The sequence below is a fragment of the Eschrichtius robustus genome, chromosome 11 (assembly GCF_028021215.1).
Source record: "Eschrichtius robustus isolate mEscRob2 chromosome 11, mEscRob2.pri, whole genome shotgun sequence".
Lineage (NCBI taxonomy): Eukaryota > Metazoa > Chordata > Mammalia > Artiodactyla > Eschrichtiidae > Eschrichtius > Eschrichtius robustus.
In genome coordinates this window covers 74,351,831-74,364,795 of record NC_090834.1, presented here as the reverse complement: position 1 = coordinate 74,364,795, position 12,965 = coordinate 74,351,831, and the positions used below count along the sequence as shown (strand labels likewise).

At 44.8% G+C, this 12,965-nt stretch overlaps 1 protein-coding gene across 6 annotated transcripts in view; it reads left to right on the top strand.

Moving 5' to 3' along the window:
• The window catches only part of PLEKHA7 (pleckstrin homology domain containing A7), a 208,872-nt gene that overhangs the window by 146,836 nt on the left and 49,071 nt on the right, over nucleotides 1-12,965 (top strand). For all 6 annotated transcript variants that reach the window (XM_068555733.1, XM_068555731.1, XM_068555729.1 and 3 more), the window contains one exon: nucleotides 624-799. In XM_068555733.1, coding sequence (XP_068411834.1) covers nucleotides 624-799 — 176 coding nt within the window. The remainder of the gene's footprint in view (nucleotides 1-623; nucleotides 800-12,965) is intronic.

The following is a 12,965-nucleotide window of genomic DNA, read 5'->3' as shown; positions in this document are numbered from 1 at the left end:
CCAGTACCTGTGGAACATGTGAAAGCACCTTGAGGCTTCCTGACGTATAGTAGGTGTGCCAGGGTCTTCAGTCAAGTGTCAGACTGCTCAGCTGAACTTTGTATTGCCTCTTTGGCGAGACAAAAGAGCAGCTTCCTTGGTGGGCGTACATCATGTTTCATGCCCAAGCAGGAAGCAGAGTGAATATCTGCACCGAGCTGCCTGCTGTTGAGCAGCTGATTTTTGAATCAGTTCCAGTCAGCAGGTGCTTCAGAAGAACCAAAACAGGGATTCCCGAGAGTCTGCTTCTATGGAATGAGGGTTTGTAAAAAAAAATCTCTTTCTCAAATAAACCTTGAATTGACTGTGTGCCCCTCCCTAAGTGGGAGTAAGATAAGTAGGAAACAGGTACAGCTGCGGGGCTTTTTCTGTGGGGAACAGACACAGCTGTTCCTAGGCCTGGCTTCACCAAGAAAAGGGAATCCAGCCCGTGACTTTTTTCCAGGTGTGGAAATAAGCTGGGTGGTGCATGGGCTTTTAGTCTGGAAGAAGGGAGAACCTGGCCGGGGTGTCTCTGGTTTTTGCTCCTGGAAGTGAGATGAACACTAACCTCTCTGACGTGGGTTTCCGTCTTCTCCCTCCAGGCCGTGCACATGGGGATGCGAGCACTCATCTATAATAGCTCCACCCGGGGCTCTCAGGCCGAGCAGTCGGGCATGAGGACCTACTACTTCAGTGCCGACACCCAGGAGGACATGAACGCCTGGGTCAGGGCCATGAACCAGGCTGCACAGGTGCTATCTCGATCGTCACTGAAGAGGTCAGTCCCCATGGAGGGTCCCTGCCAGAGCGCTCCCTACACAGGTGGGGGAACCCAAGTAAGAACTCTTGGATGCCCAGAATTCCACCGTTCGCTCACTCGTATTAAGCATTGCCCTCTCTTTGAAGTCCTTTTAAATGGTGACTTCTTCCAGGAGGAGACTGTTTACAGAGCCTACACATGCTGCAGGCAGAGCTGGAAGGTCCCCTAGGAATTATCTAGTCCACTGTCCTCATTAAACAGAGAAACCGGAAGGGCTGGGAGGGTGAAATGACTGCCTGGGATACACAGCCTTGGTACCTGGTTGTACGTTTCTCAGTCTTTCTCCTCTAGTGTGTGGTGGAAGGGAAAACCCTGGGGCTAAGATTGGGGAGGAGGGAGCGGACAGACAAGAAAGATCTTGCAAACTGGAAACATGCCACCGACGGCCCACCTTGTTGTTGGGAGCTGACTTGGGAGCTGTCTTCCAGCTGCCTCTTCCCTCGAGTGGGCCAACCAGGGTACCATCAGGGATCTTGAAGTTCCTGAGTCTGTTGACTGTGGGTGATTCCCTGTGAGAAAGCAGAGGAGAAACATGAGTGGAGTCATGGGCTTGGAGAAGGTGGGGTAGCCCTAGAAAGTCAGGGTGCCTTTAGCCAGTCCTCATCTGACATGAGCCCCGTTCTTCACTCTCTGGACACCTTCCTCTGCTTAGAGGCCTCTGACAAAGGTCTGTTAGTGAGGCCACAGAACAAGAGTGGTGTCCTCCAGCAACCTAAAGACAGGATTCTTCAGTAACTGCAAATGGGTTTCACATGGATGTTTTTATATTGGCCACCTTTTCCAACTCACGTGTATGTGATTTTTGGTGTTAGTGGTACTTCCTAGCTTCATGATATCTTTCCTGAGACGATCAGACCTTTGATATAGATAGTGACCTCCCTCAAGAGGCCAGGTTGGGGTCAGGCTCTACCCTTGGAGCTTCCTAGCAACTCAGTCAAGCATTTGTCATGCTGGGTTTTTTTTTTTTTCTATTTTTCAGTATCCTAGGCTTCAGGTGGGAATCATCTTTGTATATTCTGCACACCTGACATATAATAAGCTCTCAAGTGTCTGTTGAGTGAGTAAGTGAGAGATTGGAAGAATGAATGAATATGTTGAACAGAACAGGACCAAAGACTGTCCTGGAAGTTTCCCCGTGGGCCCTGAATCAGTAACTCTTAACTACAGGTATTCAGTCAGGTTTGCCTCTGCTTCTTAGCATTGTCATCCAGCCTGAATTTTTCTGTTGTGTCCATAATGATGATATGAAAGCCTGTGCCATTAACCTGCAGGTACTCTGTTCAGAGTGACATTGGCATTTCCACCTTCATCCTAGGAGAAGGAAACTGGGCAGGTTTGACACGACTTACTCCTAGTGTACATGCTCACTGTTTCCTAGTTTTCGTTGTTCATTCTTTTTAAAAAAAAAATTTTATTTATTTATTTATTTATACATACATACATACATGTGTACAATAAGTGAAGACATTCCCTGGCGGTCCAGTGGTTAAGACTCCACACTGCCAATGCAGGGGGCGCAGGTTTGATCCCTGGTCGGGGAACTAAGATTCCACATGCCACATGGCGCAGCCAAAAGAAAAAAAAAATCAGCACAATAAAGGCAAGAAAAATTTTTAAAAAATGCAAAAGGTAAAGAGAAATATCCTTGGTCACCTTCCCAGGGTTACCTCTGTTACCAAGTTAACAGGGATCCTTTTAAACTATTTTCTATTCATATATGTGCGTATACGCGCTTATATAAATGTAGAGGGGTTTTTTGTGCTTTTTTTATAGCATGAATGATATTGATCTTGAAAATCATTCTGTATCAGTGTATATGGGCTACCTTTATTTTTGACTGTTGTATGGTACTTCATAAGGTAGAGGTACCATAATGTATTTAAGCATGTGCCATATCTTGGATAGTTTATTTTTTGTCCTCTTTTACTGTGGTAGGTAGTTGTGTAATGTAGAACTTTCTACAAGCCTCTGCATGTGTGAGGCTTTCAGATTGCCGGGTCAATATACAATGCATTTTTAATTTTAATCAATACCACCAAACTGCCCTTTAAAGAAAGCTGTATATTCCACTAGTGAGAGCGCTCATTTCCCCACATCTTTGCCAACAGTTGATATTATCAATCTTTTTCATTTTTGCTGAGCTGTGTGTAGATAAATGGTATCTGGTTATTTTAATGTGTATTTTCATGATGGTAGGGACCTTTTATATTTATTGACCACTTGTATTTCCTCTGCACTGAATTGCTGGTACCTATTCTCTGCCCATTTTTCTACCGAGTTGCTTGCTTTTCCTTGGTGCTTCCTTTCCTACATGTGCTGATATCTGCCCAGTTAGGAATGCAGCTTAGCCTATTGCAGAGGTTGGTTATAGGCTCTCCAGTCTTGTTATTCAGTCTGTAATATTCTGGCATTTTCCCTGTTCTCTTGGGTTCCTCAGAGATCACCTGAGAGGTTTCTTGAGCCCATCTCCGAGTTCCCTTAGGGCCCTGGCGTGCTAACAGCTGGGCCTTTTCCGTCTTCCTCCCCACCTTGGTCTTTCAGTCTCTCTTAACCGAGGTTGTTCTCTTATTCATGATGAAGTTCATTCATCTTGATGCAGATAAGGAACTAAATCCAGAAGCTGAAGAATTCAACTTTATTTGTGCTGTGATCATCTTCCCAAGCAGAGATACCTATGTCTCATATTTTTTTTAAAGTTCTCCCCTTCTTTATTTTAATTGTTAGAAAATAGAAAATTTTGTTTTATTTTGCTTTGCTTTAAATAAACAAACCTCAGTCCCTTCTAGACTTTACTGTTTTTGTAGTCATTCACGTAGGCCCATTCCACTGGATTTGTATTTTATCTCTGCTTGATGCATTTCTTGTGTCCTTTTATAACGTGAGCTCTGAGAGCTCCCTGTGTTTTTACATTGGTTTCTTTCTACCAGCATTGTTAAATGGGTTCATTCTTGTGTCCCGGCTTTGCTCAGTTCTTTTTGCCTGACTAGGGCACTGGGTCAAAGATGACTTGAGAATGAGATCAGGCTTAATAGGAAAAAGTGCTGTGATTGATAAGTGATGTCTGCCTTCAACCGTTCAGGATGAATTTGCTAGCTGAGATTAGGAATTTTTTTTTTTTTGTTTTTTAACTTTTTCCTACCTGAAGATTTTGTAATTAACTATCAGATTTTGGTTTTAGAGGGGCTCCGTCCCTTCTCCACTGGGCTGCCTTCCGGATCTCAGGCCATTTGTATTGTCCCTAGCTTTTCTCTGAACTTTTAAAATGTGTTCTTACTATGCTCTTAATAAACTCTTAAAATCCCATAATCATCTTTGCCCAAGGTTTCTTCCCCGTTTAAAAAAAAAAAAAAACTTGTTATACCTTCTGACGCAGACGAAAAGCAGAATAGCATTTCCTCTTAATTTTCTGAGAGATGAAATTGTCAGCCAAGGAAATTCAGACTTATTAAATGTTCTATTTTACCAGAATAAGATGTTCAGACATTTGGTTAGTTAGAAGTATTCATCATGCAGGACTACATCTTGCCTCTCCTCCACTTTGGTGATATGCTCTGCAAAACCTCCATCTCTGTTACGTGGGTGGCCCCAACCATAGCTTTTTGTTCTCTCCCTCCTTGTTTCTCACCCAAAAGCTTCTATCCTTATTCATACAGGCAAATGCTTTCTTTATGAATGTGGTACATTAGGACTTCTGATTGCAGGTAAAAGAAAATGCACACTTACCTTAAAGGGGGAGGAATTTATTGATTCATGTCAATGAAAAGTTCAGGATAGCTTCTAGCTTTAGAAACAGTTGGGTTCAAGGCTCAGACAGTATCATTACAAGTCATTCTCTCAGGCTCTGCCTGCCTGGGCTGGATTCATTCTTAAACTCCATGTGGAGGTCCCTGGCATATCTAGGACCTGGTGGCTAGATAGCTACAGTAGCCCCAGACTTGCGTTGTCCAAGTTAAGTTCAGCAGGAAAGAGCCAGAGTCTTATCCAGAAGCTCTGAGATCTTATTCTGATTAGACAGGCTTAGGTCACATTGATTCCCAAAATCACACACTGTGGCTAGGGAATGCACGTACTGATTGGCACAGACCTGGGATACATGCTTCACTTCTGAGAACTAGACCATGGGGACTGAGAGCCAGGTAGGGGTGGATTCCCAAGTAATGCTAGGGTTATGGGCAGAGGAAGGAGAAATGACTTGATGGGATGTGGTAAACGAGATGCAAGCAACCAATATCCAGGCCACTTCCTACTGTATCAATTTCTTTTGCCTTAAGTACTAACCCCTCCCAGAGTTTAGTCTCTGAAGTTGGATAGACCGGGGTTTAAATCCCAGCTTTACTACTTTCTAGCTGTGTCACTTGTGCAATTTAGGTATGCTTTTTAAACCTCAGTTTTTCGAAGTTATCGGGGTTTTGCAAAGATTAAATGAGTGTATAAAGTGCTTACTTCGCACGTTGCCTAAGACATAGTTGATACTCCATCTCAGATGTGCTAGCTTCCATAGGGTTTGGTTTAACAATGTCATTGGGTCTTTTTCCTTTGCACCCTTCCAGTTTCATCGTTAATCCTCTGGATTACATTGATGATGGATCTCTTGTGAGCAAATCATACTCTCTCCCTTGCCAGGATGTGCCCATCCCCTAGCACTGTGAGTTGTGGCTCAGCAACCCAGGCTCCCTGCAGCGCTGCCCCTCAGCCTGCCCCTCGCCGCTCTCCTCCTCCAGCCTCTTCCTACATCCTCTAACCACAGAGGGAGCTGAGCACCCTTGCTGCACCTCCTCCCTTTGTCCTCTTGTTTCCTACACAGGCTTCAGGGTCTCTTGATAGACAAGTATTCTTGAGACCCCAGCCCTACGCTGTAAGGAGCACCAAGCACTGCTGCCAGAGCCTGCCCTCTACCTCCTTCTGTCCATAATTTCTTCTCCCCCATTTCCATGTTCCTCCACTTACCAGACTTTGGATTCTGGTTTTTGATTCTCCACAGCCTCCTTGAAATTTGTCTTCTGAGTTTCCCCCTGTTGAACTGGTTGTTCTTCTCTTGTCTAAGGATGTCTTTTTCTTTCCAGTAAGCTAAAGCACTGAGCAAGGAGGTCAGCTTGGTGTTACAGTTCACAAAACTGACAAGCAGTTCAGATAGGAGGGCCTATCGGAAGACAACTTATCTCTTTTTATCGGTTTCCAAACCTCTCTGGTCTGTGGTGTAACTATAGTCCTGTCTTGGGACTGAAGGAACTTATAGCCTAGTCACCTTTGGCATAAAATCCAATCTCCTTAGTAGGGTTTTTGATCCCTGCCTGAGTCTGGTCCCTGCAGGTGCCTTTGGCTCACATTATGCTATTCCTTATCCTCTCGGCCCCAACCATACTCAAATTATTGAATTGGGTGCATTTGTCTGTACTTTTGTCCACTTAGTCTTTTATTCTACAGTTATTTATTGAGGGCATATTGTGTGTCAGACACTGTTAAGCATACTGAGAAATACAGCAGTCTTCAGTAGAGAGGCAAAGTCCCATGCATTCTTGGGTGGGTGAGGGGGAGAGAGACCGTATACAGGCAAACAAATCAACACGATGATTTTCTATCATGATCTATGCATGAGGGCAGTAAAATGGAATGAGATGGGGAGGGACTAAGGGGCAGGGAGTAGCCACTTTTGTTTGGGTGGTCAGGGGAGGCCTCCATATGGGGAAGGTGTGGAGGTGAGGCCTGATTGATGCACGAAAGTTGCATATGTAAAACTTCGAAGAAGAGTGTTCTGGGCAGAAGGTACGGCACTTACAAATGTCCTGAGGCAGGAATGAGCTCGGTTTATTCAAGGAACAGAAAGCTAGGGAGTTATGGCCGAATCAAAGCGAGCTAGGGGGAGAAGAGACTGTGATGAGCTCTGGGCAGGTAGATGGAGGTCCATATCGTGAGGCCCAGGATCCCTCTGGGCCTTGCTCATCTGCTCCCCTGGCCCTCACCCTTATTAGGACAATTCAGCACAGCCTTCAGGTCCTAGCCTATGCATATTTCTTCCTTCTTTGACCCTCAGTGTGTCAGATGCCTCTGCTTATAGCACTCTTTCGTTCCTTATGCATAGAACTTTCATGTTAAAGTTATGTTGGCCTGCTTTCTCACTGTCACCCTGCTAGACTGTATGCTCCATGAAAATGAGAATAGTCCTGGCACGTAGTAAGCATTCAGTTAATGGATGGGGGTGTGGATGGTTGGATGGATGAACAAAACTTCCGCCTGTAAGATGTTCACATAAGGACTTGGGGTGTCTGAGAGCAGTCTGAGCACTGCTGTGGGATTGATTGTGGGGAATCAGCCTGCTCAGAAGTGGCCCACACGTTTCTGGCTATCTGCACTCTCTAGAGAGCATGGAATCTTTGGCCTTACAAACTCTGATCACTTTGGTTAAAGTGTGGCAGGACAACACCTGAGGTTGGACAAGCCCCTTGGACCCTTGGCAGAAGTAATGTATAGACATGTTTTCAGCCCAGGTGCAGGGCTTTGGAGTTGGATCAGATGGAATTTGAGTCCTGCTTATGTCACTGCTTGCATGATCCAGAGCAAGTTGCTTAACCTCTCTGAGTTTCACGTTCATTACCTATAATGAAACAATAATATCTCTAGCTTTGTGCAATGATAAGAAGAGACAATATATTTAAAGTGCTTAGCGTAACTTACTTTTGCAGTTAGTAGGTGCTCACCATAGTCCCTGTCTTTCAGTAGAAACAATTTATTGTAAGTAATCTGGTGCTCATGTGAGTGCCCTCAGCCTCTCTGGGCTTGACAGTACTGACCTTGCAAGATTGTTGTAGGGATTAGAGATGGACTATGTCAGGTTCCTGGCACACAGTAGGACACAGCATATAATAACCAAGCATTGGCCACAAAAAATGAATGACCCAGACTGTAACTGCCGTAGAGAGATGGAAAGTGAGTGAGCTTGGTGTGTGCCAGAACTCCAGACTGGCTCAGGTTGGGCTGTGACAGTTGAGCGTTACTTACCCAGATAGAAGGAAGAGGGAAGGATTCTCCGGGCAGGAATGAACAAAGTGAGGAGACCTGGCAGCCATTATATATCTTTCCTTTCTTCTTCGTCTGGTTTGTCAGGTCCTTAAAACTTCACAGGGGACTTTGCCAATAGCCGCTCTGCTGAGGCACGTGATGGCCTCAGGTAGGAGTCTGGTGCTTCATTTATCCTTCAGTCTCACTCTTCTCTGGGGGAGGACAGGCCCTCTTCTTGTTTATTTAGAGCAGAGCGTGAAAGGCAGCAAGTTATCTTCCCCCATCCCAGGGAAACTGCCCTATTTAACTCTGGGGAAAAGTAGAAACCAATTCCTGTCTCCATTTCTCTCCAGCCATTTCCTTCCTCAAATCTAGGAACTAATTCAGCTGAGCAAGCCTGCCTTCATGCTCCCTAGAGACTTTGGGCCCATTCTCTTCAGCCTTTTATACAAGTCTATGGACTGTGCTCAGGGTGGGTTCTAGATTTTGAGCCCACTGTCCTCCTGAGCCTTGGGGTCAGTGCTCAGGAACTTCTGCCCTTGACCTGGCGCAGACCAAACTCTCTAAGGATATCAGTGCCCTGACCCTTGTTCTTGGGCTGTTAGTTTGGTCATTTAGGTATGGTGAGTAGGGAGGGATCCTCCACTGGGATTGCGACAGGAAGGCTGTGTCTGCCAACAGGACCAAGGTCCAGCCGAGCTCCTATAAGCTGTCGTTCCTTTTCTCACCCAAGTCTTTGAGATTTCAGGTGTGTGTGTGTTTAACATCAAGATAGAAGTAAATGTTGTTCCTTATTTCCTGGTGAGATAAAGGGTTTGGAGGCAGAATGAAACAATAGCGTACAACTGCTTGGTATGATCTGTTTTACTTCCAAGTTCATGTGAGGGACAGGAATAAGATAGAAGTATCGTCAGTCTGAAATAGGTGCTCTTCCCACTTACAGGGGAAAACAAGGATTTTCTCTAAGCAGACATAAAGCATTGCTGTGATGTGCTGAAAATGGGGGGGGCCCAGTCCCTGCTAATGATGGGCTCAGGCCCTTGTTTCAGTTAGGGATTGCGTTTGGTTGCCAGTAATAGAACAACCCAACTTAGGGTGGCATAATCAAATTGGGTTTTAGTTTTCTCACTAGCAGGGATCCAGAGTCGGTTAATTTGGGCTCATATAGTAGCTCCATGATGCTATCAGGGACCCAGGCTCTTTCTCACTTTCTACCCACATTTTGGCAGGTGGCTTTCGTCCTCATTTTTGTCATCTTGCAATCCAGCATAGAGTCTAAATTCCAGGCAGGAAGAGGGGAAGGGTTAGCTAAGAGAGCTAAGCTTTCCTTCTTTTAAAGGCTTTCCTGGAAGACCCATCCAGCAATTTCTGTGCACATCTTATTGGCCAGATTTATGTTACACCGTCAGCTCCAAGGGAGGTTAGGAAATGTAAGTTTTTTGTTGGGTACATTGCCACTTTGAAAAAACTGGGGCAAGGAAGAAGGAGGGAATAGATATTGGAAGCCAATACGTTTGCATTTGAGGACACGCTATGTGCCAGCCCCGGTGCTGTGCTCTTTCTGTGCATTGTCTCCTTTAACCCTCAAAATGACCCAAGGAGGCGGAGTTTGTCCCCATTTTGCAGATGAGGAACCTCAGACCAGAGAGGTCAGGGACTTGCCCAAGGTCACCCAGCTTCTATGGGCTGGAGCCAGCTCTTGCATCCAGGTCTGACTGGCTCTAATCCTATGCCCTCTGGGTTTGTCAAGCTTGAGAAGTGACACATGTGGCCAAAATGGTCACCAAATGTCAGGAATTCCCTGTGTTTTTGAATAGTCACTGATTCCAGGTGCTCACAATGATAGTAATGACCTGCACAAGAAAGGCTTGTGTCATCTTAGCTGAACATCTGTGCCCTGCATGGCCAACTTCTCTGAATGACACCGTCACTGAAAGCCAAGGGATACTTCATTCTTTCCCACCACTGTGCTAAATTGAGCATTGCAGATCTATTGTGACAGATCTCCTGATTTGAGAAGTCATGTGTTACATTGGTGGGAATGCAAGGAGACAGGGAGAAGACCAAAAAACACTTTTGCCTTAAATCCTGTAACTTACTAAGTTAAATGTTTGTCAGGTAAGGTGGGGGAGTCGGGAACATTCCCTTCACCTTTCTTACCTGCAGCCAGAGCCTGAACGTTTTGGACACAAAGGCGTCTTATCTGAGGTGAGTCCCAGCAGCTGTGGAAATAGAAGCTGTTCATAACCCCGAGTATTAGGGCCTAGAAAGCTGCCAGGTAGCAAGCAGACTACCATTCTTTTAGCCATCCTCTAAAGGTTTGTTTTGCAGTAAATGCTGGTGTCAATCTGAGAAAAGGGTTTATCTTTCTCAATCAACTTTATAATCAGGACGTGTTGGCATGTATTGGAGTGTGTACACTCATATGTACACACACAGTAGGGACTAATATTTGTAGTTATAAGTTAATTCCAAGGTTAGAAAAGACTGGCAAACTCCATGATTTGGGGTCAGCTTATGAGAACAGTATTAAATGTGGTTACCATGATTAAATCAGGCTTTAGGGTTGTCTGGGTTTGACAGCAGAGGCTATTTTCTCTACTACTTTCTTATATCCCCTAGTGCCTGTACCAGTGGGGATATATAGGTTCTCAATAAATACATGGAAGTTGATTGGTAAAGAAAGAAAAATCCCCGTTACAGTTGGTTCGGCTAAGACATTGTACCCACAACCCCCGGGTTCTGAAGTTGAAGAAATCCTCTTATTTTATTTTAAAATTTATTTTATTGAAGTATAGTTGGTTTACAATGTTGTGTTAATTTCTGCTGTACAGCAAAGTGACTCAGTTATATATACATTCATTTTCATATTCTTTTCCATTCTGGTTTATCACAGGATATTGAATATAGTTCCCTGTGCTATACAGTAGGACCTTGTTGTTTATCCATTCTATATATAATAGTTTGCATCTGCTAATCCCAGCCTCCCAATCCATCCCCACACCTCCCCACCCCCTGCAACCATAAGTCTGTTCTCTATATCTGTGGGTCTGTTTCATAGATAAGTTGATTTGTGTCATATTTTAGATTCTACATATAAGTGATATTATATGGTATTTGTCTTTCTCTTTCTGAATTACTTCACTTAGTATGATAATCTCCAGGTCCATCCATGTTGCTGCAAATGGCATTATTTCATTCTTTTTAATGGCTGAGTAACATTTCATTGTATATATGTACCACATCTTCTTTATCCATTCATCTGTCGATTGAAGAAACCCTCTTTTCCCTTCAATTCTGATGTCATCCATTTAGGTGCATATTTGTTTTACTACATGGCTTTTACGACAAGGGGCTGTTTATCTTTGTGGTGGGGATAACAAGGAGGTACAGTTACTTCGGTCTCACAATCAGAGTAACCAGGTTATAAAGCTTCAGTATCTTGGCTGGGGTGTGACCCAGAGGGCAGCCAGAGCTTTAATCTTCTAGACAGCAGCCTAAGCACACCACTAAGGGGTGGTTTCCTGAATTTGAGAAACAGTAGAGAAGATAAAGGCCAACTTAGATGACTTGAAGGCTGGGGTTACACTGATGTGGTGATGGGAGGATTAAAGGAAGAAAAGAAAGACAAAGGTTAAAACCTGTAATGTGTACATTGTGGAACAGAGTTGTCCCTTTAAAAACTTACAGTAAGAATTGCTTTTTCTTAAAGTGCAGGCCCCTGAATATTTCCCATATATTCCTACTACTTGAGCTTATAGACTCACTGGACTTTAGGAATGGAAGGGTCCTTGGAGATCATCATCTAAATATGTCATTATAAAATGATGTAATAGGACTCCTTCTGCTATAAGTAATAGAGACCAAACTCAGACTAGCTTAAGGAGAAACAGAATATATTGATGCACAACCAAAAAGTCCAAAGATATATCTGGTTTAGGTATGGCTAAATCTAGGAGTTCAGGCCAAGTCTTTAAGATTCTATTTCTCTCCGTCTGCTTTTCTTGGTGTTGGTTTCACTCTCAAGTAGCTGCTTCCCATGTAGTTGTAGCAACTCAAGACCAGCTCCAACCAGAGTCCTAGAGCTAACTCTGATTGGCCTGGATTGGGTGATGTGTCAGCCTCTGAGCCAGTCACTGAGACTTTGGAGCCTCAGCTCCACAGGGACTTGTAGAGTCAGCAGCACCTTTTAAACCACAAGGACTGAGCGTGGGGGAGGGTGATCCCCAAATGAAAATTGAAACACTGTTAGAAGAAGGGGTGGGAGATGGGGGGAAAGATGTCCCCTAGTGATGGATAGAAGGAGGTCCAAACAAGCTTCCCCCCCCCTCCCCCACAAAGCTTTGGGTTTTCATGGAGAAGTCACGAGTACATGGACATGAGATGTGAGACTGCTTTTCTCAGTTTCCATGCCTAAGTGAAGGCCAACAGTTCGGCCTGCACACACTAAGAAGCAGACCTGTGTTAGGGTTTGTATTTTCACTTTACATTGACATTTTAACCAGCTCCCTGACTGGATTGATCTGCCCTGAATCAGTGCTGATTATTGGTAGCTGAGGTTCTGAGGTTGTTGCAGGGACACCTGAGGTCTGGCCACCGAGATGTAAATGCAACAGCATTTCCATTGTTCGTTCTCCTGTTGAAATGGAGAACCCTCATGCTTGGCCATTTCAAGGAGTGATGGATGTCTAGACCAGGACCTTTTTACCAAGGAGCACAAGTCGCCCAGCTGCCCATTCAAGGTTCCCTGGTAATTTTTCTGGTCCTTCTGAGCTAGGCTGGAGTGGGTTCCCCTGCCTCCCCAGTCTAAACTCTGCTAAGCTTATGGAGCTGCTGCTGCTGTGTCTCTGGTGTCAGGTAATGAGGAGGCAGACATAACTAGGACCCAAGGAGGTGGGGAGAAAGGCAGCTTCCAGTGCGAGATGGGCCATGAAAGAAACCTGCCCTTCTCTATGCCCCAGAAGCTCTTTAGCCTTGGTTCACATCCTCCCCTGTCACCCCCACCCCGTTCTCCTTTGCAGTTTCCAAGTCTGCGTATGTGCAGATCATGGACATGCATTTGGAGAGGCAGTAGAGAGCAGTGGCTACAGCACATGGGCTCTGCAGTCTGCCTGGGATTAAGCCCTGG